This window comes from Choloepus didactylus, chromosome X, assembly GCF_015220235.1.
Source record: "Choloepus didactylus isolate mChoDid1 chromosome X, mChoDid1.pri, whole genome shotgun sequence".
Taxonomy (NCBI): domain Eukaryota; kingdom Metazoa; phylum Chordata; class Mammalia; order Pilosa; family Megalonychidae; genus Choloepus; species Choloepus didactylus.
Window position 1 is genome coordinate 74,486,684 of NC_051334.1, and position 18,463 is coordinate 74,505,146.

Genomic DNA, 18,463 nt, shown 5'->3' on the forward strand with positions numbered 1-18,463 from the left:
GCCAACTCAATGGGAAAAAATTTTTGGAAACCATGTATCTGACAAAAGACTGATATCTTGCATATATAAATAAATCCTACAACTCAATGACAATAGTACAGACAGCCCAATTATAAAATGGGCAAAAGATATGAAAAGACAGTTCTCTGAAGAGGAAATACAAATGGCCAAGAAACACATGAAAAAATGTTCAGCTTCACTAGCTATTAGAGAGATGCAAATTAAGACCACAATGAGATACCATCTAACACCGATTAGAATGGCTGCCATTAAACAAACAGGAAACTACAAATGCTGGAGGGGATGTGGAGAAATTGGAACTCTTATTCATTGTCGGTGGGACTGTATAATGGTTCAGCCACTCTGGAAGTCAGTCTGGCACTTCCTTAGAAAACTAGATATAGAGTTACCATTCGATCCAGCGATTGCACTTCTCGGTATATACCCGGAAGATCGGAAAGCAGTGACACGAACAGATATCTGCACGCCAATGTTCATAGCAGCATTATTCACAATTGCCAAGAGATGGAAACAACCCAAATGTCCTTCAACAGATGAGTGGATAAATAAAATTTGGCATATACACACGATGGAATACTACACGGCAGTAAGAAGGACCGATCTCGTGAAACATATGACAACATGGATGAACCTTGAAGACATAATGCTGAGCGAAATAATCCAGGCACAAAAAGAGAAATATTATATGCTACCACTAATGTGAACTATGAAAAATGTAAAACAAATGGTTTATAATGTAGAATGTAGGGGAACTAGCAATAGAGAGCAATTAAGGAACGGGGAATAATAATCCAAGAAGAACAGATAAGCTATTTAACGTTCTGGGGATGCCCAGGAATGACTATGGTCTGTTAATTTCTGATGGATATAGTAGGAACAAGTTCACAGAAATGTTGCTATATTAGGTAACTTTCTTGGGGTAAAGTAGGAACAGGTTGGAAGTATAGCAGTTATCTTAGGTTAGTTGTCTTTTTCTTACTCCCTTGTTATGTTCTCTTTGAAATGTTCTTTTATTGTATGTTTTTTTTTTTTTTAATTTTCTTCATACAGTTGATTTAAAAAAGAAAGGAAAGTTGAAAAAAAAGAAAAACAAGGAAAAAAATACGTAGTGCCCCCTTGAGGAGCCTGTGGAGAATGCAGGAGTATTGGTCTACCCCACCTCAATGGTTGCTAACATGACCACAGACATAGGGGACTGGTGGTTTGATGGGTTGAGCCCTCTACCATAGGTTTTACCCTTGGGAAGACGGTTGCTGCAAAGGAGAGGCTAGGCCTCCCTATAATTGTGCCTAAGAGCCTCCTCCCGAATGCCTCTTTGTTGCTCAGATGTGGCCCTCTCTCTCTAGCTAAGCCAACTTGAAAGGTGAAATCACTGCCCTCCCCCCTACGTGGGATCAGACACCCAGAGGAGTGAATCTCCCTGGCAACGTGGAATATGACTCCCGGGGAGGAATGTAGACCTGGCATCGTGGGACGGAGAACATCTTCTTGACCAAAAGGGGGATGTGAAAGGAAATGAAATAAGCTTCAGTGGCAGAGAGATTCCAAAAGGAGCCGAGAGGTCACTCTGGTGGGCACTCTTACGAACACTTTAGACAACCCTTTTTAGGTTCTAAAGAATTGGGGTAGCTGGTGGTGGATACCTGAAACTATCAAACTACAACCCAGAACCCATGAATCTCGAAGACAATTGTATAAAAATGTAGCTTATGAGGGGTGACAATGGGATTGGGAAAGCCATAAGGACCACACTCCACTTTGTCTAGTTTATGGATGGATGAGTAGAAAAATAGGGGAAGGAAACAAACAAACAAACAGACAAAGGTACCCAGTGTTCTTTTTTACTTCAATTGCTCTTTTTCACTCTAATTATTATTCTTGTTATTTTTGTGTGTGTGCTAATGAAGGTGTCAGGGATTGATTTAGGTGATGAATGTACAACTATGTAATGGTACTGTGAACAATCGAATGTACGATTTGTTTTGTATGACTGCGTGGTATGTGAATATATCTCAATAAAATGAAGATTTTAAAAAAAAAGATGTAATGAACTACTGTGGGAAACTGGGTGAAGGGTACACAGGCTCTCTTTGTATTACTGTGCAATTTTTTGTAAGTTGGTAATTTTCAAAATAAAAAAATTGAAAAATGCCTCCTCTATAAAAAGGGGGGGGGCAACTTTACCCACTTGATGAGAAATAACATATTTTAACTATTTTTTAATGTTTCTGAAATGTTTCTTATTCCATGGAGGCCAAGAGTATAACAATTCCTTATATTGGTTAATGAGTTGGGATTAATGCACTGCAGTTTGGGGATCGGGATGAAGGAACTTGGTGAATTTTTTTATATTTCACTCCTATCCTTAAAAAACAAAAAATAAAGGTTCAGCAAGGCTGGATGCCCTCCTGAAAAAAAAAAATATATCAAAGAAAGATTCTCTGTATTCTACTTACCAAGGTAGATAAATAAATGTAAATTTTTAAAAATGTTCAAGTTGGAAGAATTTTCAAATCTCACTAAACAAGGACGTTCTGTTAAACATCATTATGTCCCAATTATTCCAGTTAATTGAGATTTTACTATGCACTTAAAGAAGTTGGATACTAAGCCAATTATTTCCAGCCATCAACCCACTGATTTCACAACATTTTCACCCAGCTCCTCTAAGCATTATGTGGCATACATTTACACTAAATGTACATACTAGTTAAGTTTAACTTACTTTAGAATAGGTGTCTTTGTTGTTTTTATTTTTAAGCACTTCATAAAATCCTGGGGATAGGGAATGGGAAGTTAAGGTTTAAAATGTACAGCATTCCTATTTGGAATGATGGAAATGTTTTGGTAGTGGATGATGGTGATGGTAGCACAACATTGTCAATGGAGTTAACACCACTGAAATATACACCTGAAGGAGATTAAAAGGGGAAATGTAGATTGTATATATGGTAACAGAATAAATTTTTAAAAAAATCCATGGAACTACACTACACAGTGAACCCTAAGTTAAACCATGGACTTTAATTAACAGTACAATTATTAAAATGGGCTAGCAATTGTAACAAATGTTCCACACCAATGCAAGGTACTGGTGGAGGGGTGGTATATAGGAATCCTGTGTTTTATGCATGATTATTCTTTAAACCCACTACTCTAATAAAGAAAAAAAACTTCATAAAATCCTCTTCAAGGGACTAGAAACATCATAAAGTCAAGTCAGCCATGCCTGGTGCTCACTTTTTGCATACTTTCCTCTTCCTGAAACATTAGGCAACTGAATCATAAGAAGTTTAGGAATTTATTCTCATAGTTCTATAATTTTACAGAGGGACAGAGACCCTGGGGGTTGAATGTTTTCCCTGATAAGATTCTATGCGATCATTTCTAGTATGAGAATGTACTGTTCATCCACCTGGAGGACAAGCAAGGGGAGTCAGAATCCAAGTAGAATGAGGAAGGTGTCCACATACAGTATTGGCCTAGATTGTAGTTTTGCAGTAGGTTGAGGAGGGTACGCACACAGGGAGCAAGGCATGGAATGAAGAATCAGAGCATTAGCAGGGGGAGGAGGGCATAATCACAGTGGAGAGGGTGGCAAAGGAGATGGTACTGATTACATATCAGGGCCTGATTAAAAATAAGTAAATATATTAAGGATAAAGAAGTCAGTTTTCTCATTACTGGAGAAGAGAATCTGAATAGGAAAGAGAAACAACTGGGATATTTTGGTATTGGGTTGGAGCTGAAGATACCAGCGTGACCTCATTGTTTTCAATACATACATAGGTAGGTAGGTAGATAGATATAAATAGATGAATGTGGATGGAAATGTGTGTATGTGTGCATATATATGTGTGTATGTGTATGTATATGCATATATACGTATATGTGTGTGTGTGTGTGTGTGTGTGTGTATTCCCCAGCTCTGTCCACAGAGCGGGTCTGAGAGCAGTGGCATCCCAAAAGCAATAAGCACACATACTGCCAAGATCATGGCTTCAACATAACATTTTCCATTAAAAGGAACCAGGGCTCTTGTGAAAAATAACTAATTCCATGGCTGGAGCAGGATGAATAACTAATTCCATGGCTGAAACAGGATGAGTACAAGATGAGCCTGAACCATCCTGTTGTACCAGAAAGCAAGAAAGTGTTCAGAAGTGATGGCAACATATGAAAAGGAAATAGAAACCAGCTTGAAGGGGCTCCAAGTAACCAAATCTAGGAAAATTTGAGCATCAAAATAAGTAATGAGAGTACTGGTTCTGGGTAAGATGGAATAAGCATACACCACCCTTTCTCGCTCACTGAATGTAACCATAAAACCTGGACAGAAAGTATGGAGTTATCTGAGGACTCTGAAAAGAAAATAGAAGGCAGATTGGGGAAGAACAACAGGGTTCAAAGTAACACTGAGTTGATGATGAGTTTACCACTTTTTTAACTCTGATATCCCTTGGCCTAGACTTAATGCAACCAGAAACCCAGAAATGAGTACTGTGGTGCAGACTGAGAGAACTCCTATAGTTCTGGCTTAAGGAGCTCAGAAAGAGTACATAAATCCTGTTTCAGTTTTTTTCATCTCTTTTCTCCATTCTTTTGTGTCCCAAACCCCAGGCAATCCCATGGTGGCAACAGCAGTGGCAGCTATGGAAAACTGCAAGAATCAAAACATTAAAGGAGGGAACCTTTCCTCTCCATTCAGAGGAGCTGCAGTTCCAAGAGGATGGGGCCAACCCCCATTGCTTTTCCTTTTCTCTTTGTCCTCCCACTGCTTGGCTCTAGACACAGTACAATTGAAGATATAGGTGGCTATGCAGGAGGAATAGAAGGAAGCTCCAGGAAACCAGAAACTGCCAAGAAGATCGTGGAGAGAGAGATCAGAAAAAGTAACATCATAAAGTGGCTTATGAAGTCCTGGGCTCATCCCACAACCTGAGCATACATGGATATGATCTTAATTAGCATACCAAAAACTTTCAGAACTGACCTCAACTCAGGTACTAGGATGATCAGTGAGTGTTTCATATGCAGGACAAATCTGAGCATGTTCAAAAGGCTTTCAAAACGGAACTGACTTTAGAACCACAATCCACAAAAGGCAAGTTGAAAAGTGCACACTGAATCTAACCAGAATGATATCTACTAAAACAAAAACATCAACATTCTCCGTAGCATTTAAACAAGACCCAGAGTTTCATAACATAGTATGCAAAATATCTAGGCTATGATCCAGAATTACTCAATATATGAAGACCCTTGAAAATCTCAACTTGTATGAGAAAAGACAATCAACAGAAGCCAACCACAAGATGAGACAGATGTTGGAATTATATGATAGGGACTCTAAAGTAGCTACTATAAAACTAAAAAAGTAATCGTGAACACCCTTGGAAACAAATAGAAAAATAGAAAGTATCAGCAAAAAAAAAAAAACTATAGCTTGTGGGCCAATATGGCCTGAGGGCTAAAAATGGATTTTAAATTTTTAAAGAGTTGTTAAAAAAACAAAGAAGACTATACAATAAAGATCATATGTGACTCACAAAACCTAAAATATTTATTATCTGTCCATTTACAGAAAAAGTTTGCCAACTCCTGAAATAGAAGATATAAAGAAAAACGAAATGGAAATGTTAGAGCTGAAAACTACAATAACCAAAATAAAAGCCCACTGGATGGACTCAATAAAAGGATGATGAGAGAGGAAAGAATCAGTGAACTTGAAGATAGATAGACACAAATCATTCAATATGGAAAACAGACAGGAAAAAGACTGGAAAAAAATGAACAGAGCATCAAGGAACTATAGGATCATTACAAAAGGCCTAAAATTCATATCATTGGAGAAGAGAAAGAACATGGTGTGAAAACATAGTTGAAGAAATAATGGCCAAAAGCATCCCAAGCTGAAGAAATATATAAACCTGTAGATTCAAGCAGCTCAGCAAATTCCAAACAGAGTAAACCAAAGAAATCATGCCCAAACACATCATAATCAAATTGCTGAAAACTAAAGACAAAGAAAAAACATAAAAGCAGCTATAGAAAAACAATGCAATAGTGGAAACACTGAAGAAACACTGATACCACTACATTCCAACTAGAGTGGCTAAAATTGAAAAGTCTGACCATACCAAGTGTTAATTGAGGATGTGGGGCAACTAGAGCTCACACATGCTGCTGGTAACAGAGTGTAAAATGTTTCAATCTTATTGGAAAACAGTATGGAAGTTTCCTTAAAAATAAAATATACATCTAAAATATGAGCCAGCCATTCCAATCATAGGTCATGGGCAAGAGAAATAAAAACATATGTCTACACAAATACTTGTACATGAATGTTCAAATCAGCTTTATTTTTAATAGATAAAAAGCAGGTAAAATGGAAACAACTGACCTTTCATCAAATTGTGGTATATCCATACATTGGAATTTTACTCAGCAATAAAAAGGAATAAATTATTGACATGCACAAAAATATGGATGAACATCAAAATCATTAAACTAAGGGAAAGAAACCATACCTACAAGATACATACTGTATGATTCCATTTATATCAAATTCCAGACAATTCAACTAATCTATAGTGACAGAAAGCTAAACAGTGGTTGCTTGGGTATAGGGGAGAGGAAGAGAAAAGGAAGAGGGACAAAAGGAAACCTTGGGGAATTAAGGAAATGTTTATCTTGATTTTGATGACAATTTTATGGGTACTCATTGACATACATCAATACTCATCAAACTATCCAGTTTAAATGCATATAATTTATTATGCGTCAATTATATTTTAATAAAGCTGGTTTCAAAATGCAAATACCATAAAAGATATGGGCAGATGAAAGGAGACTAAAGAGACCTGACAACTAAATGTGAGGTGTGATCCTGAACTGGATCCTGGACTAGAGGGAAAAATCAAATGTTATAAAGAACATTTTGGGACAACTGATAAAGTTAGAACGTGGGCTGTAGATTAGATTAAAGTATTTGTCAACGTTATATTTCTTGAATTTTGCTCATTGTACTGTGGTGAAAAGGGAAAATATCCTATTTTTAAGATATATACCTTAAAGTAGTAAGCAGTAAAGGGGTATGATGTATAAAACCTTCTCTCAAGTGGTTAAAAAAAAATAAATTATAATATGATGTATCAAGAAATGATAGTAACGGGATTGTGGGAAGATGGTGGAGTAGAGAACTCCAAGAATCAGTCCCTCACCAGAGCAACTATTAAACAGGCAGGAAATGTCTGAATCAACTATTTTGAAACTTTGGAGTCTAGGAGAACACTGAAGCACCCAGGGAAGAGCAGGAGGAAGAGGATGGTAAATCACAGTAAATACTGGTGAATTGCACTCTCTGTTCAGTGGCTACCATCACCCATCCCACACCCTCGATGAAGGCAGCCCTAAAGTACTCAACCCTGGCCCCTGGTGCAGCATGCTAGTGCCAGGGTAGAATATAAAGACCTAGTTCCTCAAGATATGAGGGGTGGAGGGTGCTGATCACTGCCTTGGATTAGCTACTTCAGATTGCTGGGGTACCCAACAATAAGAGCAGCGATTGTTCCAATCTGCTTTGGGAAAAAGCAGCAGAGGAGATTTAAAGACAGTACTCTTCCTAAAAACTATGGAAAACAGTTAGAGGGGCTGCATTGATTGGGCAAATGGTGAATCAAGAAAATGTAGCTTCAGAGAGTCTTAGGAGAAGCTGCTGGCACCCTTGCTGGTCTCTCCCTCACACCCTCCACAGAGTAGTGTGAAGCCAGCCAGCACGCACTTTGTGGGTCCCTGCTCTTGTTACAGATGGGAAAGACTGACCTGGGAAACTCTTCTTTGGCTCACCCCCACCTTTCAGAATTTGCCCTTTGGGTAAATGCAGCTTGAGACAGGAAAGCAGTGTAAGAAACAATTGAGTTGGGCAGCCCAGGGCAAAAGGCTGTTAACCTGCTTTAAGCCCTGCAGTGGAGCATCCAGAAGAGGGCCAAAGTCTGTTTCCTGGCTAGTAGAGGGGACATTCAAATTCCTGTAAATAGGGGAACTCCTAAGGCCACTAACAAGCACATGCCCAGGAGAAAACACAGGCCAAGTAATGATAGGGAGGATCCTAAACTATGCATTTACCCTTGGGATGACCTTCTTGATAGGAAAGCTGAATTCTGAAGGAGAGCAAAAGTCAATTTGCAAAGACTATAAAAGGTGTTTTGTGTATTGCTTTGTTTGGTTTTGGTAGCTCCTAGCAGTCAAGAAAATCACTGTCATATCAATAGTTGGACACAAACTCAGGAAACAGGCAGCTCAGGAAATAAATTCCTGAGTTAACATTTTGAAATATTAAAATGTACAATGTGCAGAAGATTACAAGGAAAAAAAGACACAGGAAATGATGTGCATTCAAAGGAAGAGAATAAAAATACAGAAAATATCAATGAAGAAGACCAGAATGCAAACATACTGAAAAAAGACTTTTAAAAAATGACCTTCAATATGCTCAAAGAGATGAAGGAAAATACAGAGAAAGAACTAAATGATATCAGGAAAACAACGAATGAGCAATATGAGAATCTCAATAAAGAGACAAAAATTCTCAACAAAATACTTGTAAATCGAATCCAAAGACACATTAAAAAAATCATACACCATGATGAAGTGGGGTTCATTCCAGGCATGTAAGGATGCTTCAACATAAGAAAATCAATGCATTACAACACATTAACAAATCAAAAGAGAAAAATCAAATGATCATCCCAATACATGCTGAAAAAGCATTCAACAACATCCAACATTCCTTCTTGATAAAAACACTTCAAAAGGTAGGAATTGAAGGAAACTTCTTCAATATGATAAAGACCACATATGAAAAACCTACAGCCAGCATAGTACTCAATGGCAAGAGACTGAAAGCCTTCCCTCCAAGATCAGGAACAAGACAAGGATGCCCGCTGTCACCACTGTTATTCAACATTGTGCTAGAAGTGCCAGCCAGGGCAATCCGGCAAGACAAAGAAACAAAAGGCATCCAAATTGGAAAAGAAGAAGTAAAACTCTCATTGTTTGCAGATGATATGATATATCTGGAAAACCCTGAGAATTCAAGGACAAAGCTACTAGAGCTAATACACAAATTTAGCAAAGTAGCAGGATACAAGATTAATGCACATAAATCAGTAATGTTTGTATACACTAGAAATGACCGAAGTGAAGAGACACTCAAGAAAAAGATAGCATTTTCAATAGCAACTAAAAAAATCAAGTACCTAGGAATAAACTTAACCAAAGATGTAAAAGACCTATAAAAAGAAAACTACATAACTACTAAAAGAAATAGAAAGGGATTTTAGAGAGAGAAAAATATTCCATGTTCATGGATAGGAAGGCTAAATGTCATTAAGATGTCAATTCTACCCAAACTCATCTAAAGATTCAATGCAATCCCAATGAAAATTCCAACAACCTACTTTTCAGACTTGGGAAAGCTAGTTATCAAATTTATTTGGAAAGGGAAGATGCCTCGAATTGCTAAAAACACTCTAAAAAAGAAAAATGAAGTGGGAGGACTTACACTCCCTGACTTTGAAGCTTATTATAAAGCCACAGTAGTCAAAACAGCATGACACTGGCACAAAGATAGACATATTGATCAATGGAATTGAATTGAGAATTCAGAGATAGATCCCCAGATCTACAGTTGACTGATCTTTGACAAGGCCCCCAAAGACATAATAGTCTTCTCAACAAATGGGGCTGGGAGAGTTGGATATTCATATCCAAAAGAATGAAAGAGGACCCCTACCTCACACCCTACACAAAAATTAACTCAAAATGGATTAAAGACCTCAACATAAGAGACACTACCATAAAACTCCTAGAAGATAATGTAGGGAAACATCTTCAAGACCTTGTATTAGGAGGTCACTTCCTAGACTTTATACCCAAAGCACAAGCAACAAAAGAAAAAATAGATAAATGGGAACTCCACACACTTAGAAGTTTCTAAACTTCAAAGGAATTTGTTAAAAAGGTTAAAAAGCCACTAAAGAGGCAGCCAACTCAATGGGAAAAAAATTTTTGGAAACCATGTATCTGACAAAAGATTGATATCTTGTATATATAAAGACATCCTACAACTTAATGACAATAGTATAGACAGCCCAATTAAAAAATGGGCAAAAGATATGAAAAGACAGTTCTCTGAAGAGGAAATACAAATGGCAAAAATACATGAAAAAATGTTCAGCTTCACTAGCTATTAAGAGAGATGCAAATTAAGACCACAATGAGATACCATCTAACACCAATTAGAATGGCTGCCATTAAACAAACAAGTAACTACAAATGCTGGAGAGGATGTGGAGAAACTGGAACTCTTATTCATTGTTGGTGGGACTGTATAATGGTACAGCCACTCTGGAAGGCATTCTGGCAGTTCCTTAGAAAACTAGATATAGAGTTACCCTTCAATCCAACAATTGCACTTCTCAGTATATACCTGGAAGATCTAAAAGTAATGACATGAACAGCCATCTGCATGCCAATGTTCATAGCAGCAATATTCACAAGTGCCAAGAGATGGAAAGAACCCAAATGTCCTTTAACAGACGAGTGGATAAATAAAATGTGGTATAGCCACATGATGGAATACCATGCAGCAGTAAGAAGGAACGATGTCATGAGACATATGACAACATGGATGAACCTTGAAGACATAATGCTGAGCGAAATAAGTCAGGCACAAAAAGAGAAATATTATCTGCTACCACTAATGTGAACATTGAAAAATGTAAAATAAATGGCTTATAATGTAGAATGTAGGAGACCTAGCAATATAGATAGCAATTAGTGAAGGGGGAATGATAACCTAATAAGAACAGATAAGTTATCAGGGTAGTTTAACATTCTGGGAATGCCCAGGAATAACTATGGTTTGTTAATTTCTGATGGGTATGGTAGGAACAAGCTCACAGAAATGTTGTTATCTTAGGTTATCTGTCTTTCTTATTCCTTTGCTGGGTTACAGTCTGTATATTTTCTTGGGGTAGAGTAGGAACATGTTGGAAGCAATGTAGTTTTAGGTTAGATGTCTTTTCTTATTCCCTTGTTTTTTTGTTTGAAATGTTTTTTTTAATTTTTTGATAGAGTTAATAGTTAATTTAAAAAAAACAATGAAAAAAAGATGCAGAGCAGCCCTGTGGAGCTGGGGGGAAATGCAGAGCTGTTAGGCTTCCCCACCTGGATGGTTGCTGATGTGCTCACAAGCATTGAGGACTTGAGTTTGATGTGCCAAACCCTCTATAACGGGACTTGCCCTTGGGAAGCCTGTTACAGCAAAGAAGAGGCTAGGCTTGCTTATAATTGTGCCTAAGAGACTTCCCCTGAATGCGTCTTTGTTGCTCAGATGTGGCCTTCTCTCTCTAGCTAAGACAACATGGCAGGTGAAATCACTGCCTTCCCCCCTACATGGGATCTGACACCCAGGGGTACAAATCTCCCTGGCAACATAGAATATGACTCCCAGGGAGGAATCTAGACCCAGCCTCATAGGATGGAGAACATCTTCTTGACCAAAAGGGGGACGTGAAATGAAATGAAATAAAGTTTCAGTGGCTGAGAGATTCCAAAAGGTGCTGAGAGGTCACTCTGGTGGGCACTCTTACGCACAATATAGATAACTCTTTTTAGGTTTCAATGAATTGGAATAGCCAGTAGTAAATACCTGAAACCATCAAGCTACAACCCAGTAGCCTTGAATCTTGAAGACAACTGTATAACAATGGAGCTTACAAGAGGTGACAATGTGATTGTGAAGGCCTTGTGGCTCACACTCCCCTTTATCCAGTGTATGGATGGATGAGTAGAAAAATGAGGGCAAAAAAACTAAAAGAAAAATAGGGCAGGGGGAGGACAATTTGGGTGCTCTGTTTTTACTCTTAATTTTGTATTCTTACCTTCACTTTTTCTGGTATAAGGAAAATGTTAAAAAAAATAGATTGGGGTGATGAATGAACAACTATATGATGGTAATGTGATTGATGGATTATATACTTTGGATGATTATATGGTATATGAATAAATTTTAATTTAAAAAAAAGGAAAAAAAAGCCTATTAGAGTGTACCTGGCACAAAGCAGGCAATACAAAAATGTTGGCTGAATGAAATTATACATTATTCCACATTATAACATTATACATTATATTATAATACATTATAATATACATTATAACAGAATTTGGGGGAAAGTAAGGCTAATCTCACAAGTAGGTACAATTTACGGAGCCCTGGGAATGCGCTCCCTAACATCAAAGTAGATATCTGTTATCAGTTCTCAATTTCTTCTGTGAAAAGATTAAGGGAGGTATGAGAACTGAATTAGGAGAGAAAGAATGGAAAAGGAAGATGAAGTAGAAAACTAAGAAAGTATCAATTTGGGAATGCTGATGAGATTCGGTCCAAGAAGCAGGCTTTACCCTGTCAAATCTCTCAAACCTCCAAATTCCAATCCAAAGTGACATAATTAACCGTTGTCAACTTGGTCAGAAGGAAAATAAATAAACTCTCGTTTTTTCTTTCTTTCATCATGTAGCATGAAATATGGAAGAAGTATTATCAAAACGGTTTGATAGTAAGAGGGAAAGCAAGAAATTTTAAGAAATAACCCATATCACTTTTTCAAATGCCTTTTCTGGAAAAGAACAAAGGAGGCAAAATATTTCAAAGATCAATCATGTAAGTGGAACTGATCTCAAACAGGACTGTATGAAGTAGAAGTGGTTATTCCTAAAGCATGAGAATAGCATATGTTCAAACTCTTGGAAAATAAATGCAAAGACTTCACTCACCATTTTAGGTAGCCTCATCAACATATCTTTACAGCGCAGTATACATGTAGATGCTCTTTGAAAATCCTCTTGAGCAACTGCCTGAGAAAGCAAAAGAACATCAATAATTGGTTAAAATTAAATGACAAGCTGTTTGTCTATAAATCAGTTTTAACATACTTTTAACAAATGTTAAAATGTCTTACTTTGTTTGCCAATCTTTTAGCAAGGGTAACTGCTCTAGCTAAATATAAATACTCAGCTCAAAATACAGGGTTAAATGGTAAGAATATGTGGCAACACAGAGTTGACATTGAATGAGTGAGAAACATTTACTTTTTCTGGAAATGCTGAAACTGGTATACAACCTTATGCTATGATATAATGATACATATATATATATATAATGATATACTGCCATGTCTAATAGAGGCTTCTCCAATTTTAATAGTTCTATTTATCTCCACATTAGAGAATGTGCTGGTTTGGATGTATTATGTCCCCCAAAACAACATGTTCTTTGATGCAACCTTGTGGAGGCAGATGTTATTAGTGTTGATTAGGTTGGAATCTTTGGATTACGTTGTTTCCATGGAGATGTAACCCACCCAACTGTAGGTGATAACTCTGATTAGATAATTTCCATGGAGGTGTGGCCCCGCCCATTCAGCATGGGCCTTGATTAGTTCACTGGAGCCCTATAAAAGCTCAGACAGAAGGAGCTCACTGCTTGCTACAACTTAGAGAGACATTTTGAAGATGGCCACTGAAAGCAGACTTTTGCTTCAGAGAAGCTAAGAGAGGACAAACGCCCCAAGAGCAACATTTTGATGAATGCACAGGAACTGAGAGAGGAGCTGGAACTCAGTCTGGGATGAGCAGATGCCAGCCACGTGCCTTCCCAGCTTACAGAGGTTTTCCTGGATGCCACTGGCCTTCCTTCAATGAAGGTACTCTATTTGTTGATGTCTTACCTTGGACACTTAATGGCCTTAGGTCTGTAACTTTGTAACCAAATAAACCCCATTTATAAAAGCCAATCCAGGAGGCGGGGCAAGATGGTGGACTGGTGAGCTGTATCTTTTAGTTACTCCTCCAGGAAAGTAGGTAGAAAGCCAGGAACTGCGTGGACTGGACACCACAGAGCAATCTGACTTTGGGCATACTTCATACAACACTCATGAAAAGGTGGAACTGCTGAGATCAGCGAAATCTGTAAGTTCTTGTGGCCAGGGGACCCGCACCCCTCCCTGCCAGGCACAGTCCCGTGGGAGGAGGGGCTGTCAGCTCCGGGAAGGAGAAGAAGGGAGAACTGCAGTGGCAGCTCTTATCGGAAACTCATTCCACTGATCCAAACTCCAACCATAGATAGACTGAGACCAGACACCAGAGAATCTGAGAGCAGCCAGCCCAGCAGAGAGGGGACAGGCATAGAAAAAAACAACACAAAAAACTCCAAAATAAAAGCGGAGGATTTTTGGAGTTCTGGTGAACAAAGAAAGGGGGAGGGCAGAGCTCAGGCCCTCAGGCTCATATGCAAATCCCGAAGAAAAGCTGATCTCTCTGCCCTGTGGACCTTTCCTTAATGGCCCTAAATGCTTTGTCTCTTAGAATTTCAATAACCCATTAGATCTCTGAGGAGGGCCCTTTTTTTTTTTTTTAATCCTTTTTTCTTTTTCTAAAACAATTACTCTAAGAAGCCCAATACAGAAAGCTTCAAAGACTTGCAATTTGGGCAGGTCAAGACAAGAGCAGAACTAAGAGAGCTCTGAGACAAAAGGCAATAATCCAGTGGCTGAGAAAATTCACTAAACACCACAACTTCCCAAGAAAAGGGGGGTGTCCACTCACAGCCACCATCCTGGTGGACAGGAAACACTCCTGCCCATCGCCAGCCCCATAGCCCAGAGCTGCCCGAGACAACCCAGTGTGATGGAAGCGCTTCAAATAACAGGCACACACCACAAAACTGGGCATGGACATTAGCCTTCCCTGCAACTTCAGCTGATTGTCCCAGAGTTGGGAAGGTGGAGCAGTGTGAATTAACAAAGCCCCATTCAGCCATCATTTCAGCAGACTGGGAACCTCCCTACACAGCCCAGCAGCCCAGAACTGCCCTGGGGGGATGGCACTCACCTGTGACATAGCACAGTCATCCCTCAACAGAGGACCCGGGGTGCACAGACTGGAAGAGGGGCCCACTTGCAAGTCTCAGGAGCCATACGCCAATACCAAGGACTTGTGGGTCACTGGCAGAGACAAACTGTGGCAGGACTGAACTGAAGGATTAGACTATTGCAGCAGCTTTAAAACTCTAGGATCACCAGGGAGATTTGATTGTTAGAGCCACCCCCCCTCCCTGACTGCCCAGAAACACGCCCCATATACAGGGCGGGCAACACCAACTACACACGCAAGCTTGGTACACCAATTGGACCCCACAAGACTCACTCCCCCACTCACCAAAAAGGCTAAGCAGGGGAGAACTGGCTTGTAGAGGACAGGTGGCTCGTGGACGCCACCTGCTGGTTAGTTAGAGAAAGTGTACTCCACGAAGCTGTAGATCTGATAAATTAGAGATAAGGACTTCAATTGGTCTACACATCCTAAAAGAACCCTATCAAGTTCAGCAAATGTCAAGAGGTCAAAAACAACAGAAAATTATAAAGCATATGAAAAAACCAGACGATATGGATAACCCAAGCCCAAGCACCCAAATCAAAAGACCAGAAGAGACACATCACCTAGAGCAGCTGCTCAAAGAACTAAAGATGAACAATGAGACCATAGTACAGAATACAAAGGATATCAAGAAGACCCTAGAAGAGCATAAAGAAGACATTGCAATACTAAATAAAAAAAATGGATGATCTTATGGAAATTAAACTGTTGAGCAAATTAAAAAGATTCTGGACACTCATAGTACAGGACTAGAGGAAGTTGAACAACGAATCAGTGACCTGGAAGATGACAGAATGGAAAATGAAAGCATAAAAGAAAGAATGGGGAAAAAAATTGAAAAAATCGAAACGGACCTCAGGGATATGATAGATAATATGAAACGTCCAAATATAAGACTCATTGGTGTTCCAGAAGGGGAAGAAAAGGGTAAAGGTCTAGGAAGAGTATTCAAAGAAATTGTTGGGGAAAACTTCCCAAATCTTCTAAACAACATAAATACACAAATCATAAATGCTCAGCGAACTCCAAATAGAATAAATCCAAATAAACCCACTCCGAGACATATTCTGATCACGCTGTCAAACACAGAAGAGAAGGAGCAAGTTCTGAAAGCAGCAAGAGAAAAGCAATTCACCACATACAAAGGAAACAGCATAAGACTAAGTAGTGACTACTCAGCAGCCACCATGGGGGTGAGAAGGCAGTGGCACAATATATTTAAAATTCTGAGTGAGAAAAATTTCCAACCAAGAATACTTTACCCAGCAAAGCTCTCCTTCAAATTTGAGGGAGAGCTTAAATTTTTCACAGACAAACAAATGCTGAGAGAATTTGCTAACAAGAGACCTGCCCTACTGGAGATACTAAAGGAAGCCCTACAGACAGAGAAACAAAGAAAGGACAGAGAGACTTGGAGAAAGGTTCAGTACTAAAGAGATTCAGTATGGGTACAATAAAGGATATTAATAGAGAGAGGGGAAAAATATGACAAACATAAACCAAAGGATAAGATGGCTGATTCAAGAAATGCCTTCACGGTTATAACGTTGAATGTAAATGGATTAAACTCCCCAATTAAAAGACATAGATTCGCAGAATGGATCAAAAAAAATGAACCATCAATATGTTGCATACAAGAGACTCATCTTAGACACAGGGACACAAAGAAACTGAAAGTGAAAGGATGGAAAAAAATATTTCATGCAAGCTACAGCCAAAAGAAAGCAGGTATAGCAATATTAATCTCAGATAAAATAGACTTTAAATGCAGGGATGTTTTGAGAGACAAAGAAGGCCACTACATACTAATAAAAGGGGCAATTCAACAAGAAGAAATAACAATCATAAATGTCTATGCACCCAATCAAGGTGCCACAAAATACATGAGAGAAACACTGGCAAAACTAAAGAAAGCAACTGATGTTTCCACAATAATTGTGGGAGACTTCAACACATCACTCTCTCCTATAGCTAGATCAACCAGACAGAAGACCAATAAGGAAATTGAAAACCTAAACAATCTGATAAATGAATTAGATTTAACAGACATCTACAGGACATTACATCCCAAATCAACAGGATATACATACTTTTCTAGTGCTCACAGAACTTTCTCCAGAATAGATCATATGCTGGGACATAAAACAAGCCTCAATAAATTTAAAAAGATTGAAATTATTCAAAGCACATTCTCTGACCACAATGGAATACAATTAGAAGTCAATAACCATCAGAGACTTAGAAAATTCACAAATACCTGGGGTTAAACAACACACTCCTAAACAATCAGTGGGTTAAAGAAGAAATAGCAAGAGAAATTGCTAAATATATAGAGACGAATGAAAATGAGAACACAACATACCAAAACCTATGGGATGCAGCAAAAGCAGTGCTAAGGGGGAAATTTATAGCACTGAACACATATATTAAAAAGGAAGAAAGAGCCAAAATCAAAGAACTAATGGATCAACTGAAGAAGCTAGAAAATGAACAGCAAACCAATCCTAAACCAAGTACAAGAAAAGAAATAACAAGGATTAAAGCAGAAATAAATGACATAGAGAACAAAAAAACAATAGAGAGGATAAATATCACCAAAAGTTGGTTCTTTGAGAAGATCAACAAGATTGACAAGCCCCTAACTAGACTGACAAAATCAAAAAGAGAGAAGACCCATATAAACAAAATAATGAATGAAAAAGGTGACATAACTGCAGATCCTGAAGAAATTAAAAAAACTATAAGAGGATACTATGAACAACTGTATGGCAACAAACTGGATAATGTAGAACAAATGGACAATTTCCTGGAAACATATGAACAACCTAGACTGACCAGAGAAGAAATAGATGACCTCAACCAACCCATCACAAGCAAAGAGATCCAATCAGTCATCAAAAATCTTCCCACAAATAAATGCCCAGGGCCAGATGGCTTCACAGGGGAATTCTACCAAACTTTCCAGAAAGAACTGACACCAATCTTACTCAAACTCTTTCAAAACATTGAAGAAAATGGAACACTACCTAACTCATTTTATGAAGCTAACATCAATCTAATACCAAAACCAGGCAAAGATGTTACAAAAAAGGAAAACTACCGGCCAATCTCCCTAATGAATATAGATGCAAAAATCCTCAACAAAATACTTGCAAATCGAATCCAAAGACACATTAAAAAAATCATACACCATGACCAAGTGGGGTTCATTCCAGGCATGCAAGGATGGTTCAACATAAGAAAATCAATGTATTACAACACATTAACAAGTCAAAAGGGAAAAATCAATTGATCATCTCAATAGATGCTGAAAAAGCATTTGACAAAATCCAACATCCGTTTTTGATAAAAACACTTCAAAAGGTAGGAATTGAAGGAAACTTCCTCAACATGATAAAGAGCATATATGAAAAACCCACAGCCAGCATAGTACTCAATGGTG

General features: G+C 38.3%; 1 protein-coding gene across 1 annotated transcript in view; it reads right to left on the minus strand.

The window, feature by feature from the left end:
• Positions 1-18,463, minus strand: part of TEX11 (testis expressed 11) — a 508,239-nt gene that overhangs the window by 433,627 nt on the left and 56,149 nt on the right. The window contains exon 7 of the mRNA XM_037820830.1: positions 12,862-12,942. Coding sequence (XP_037676758.1) covers positions 12,862-12,942 — 81 coding nt within the window. The remainder of the gene's footprint in view (positions 1-12,861; positions 12,943-18,463) is intronic.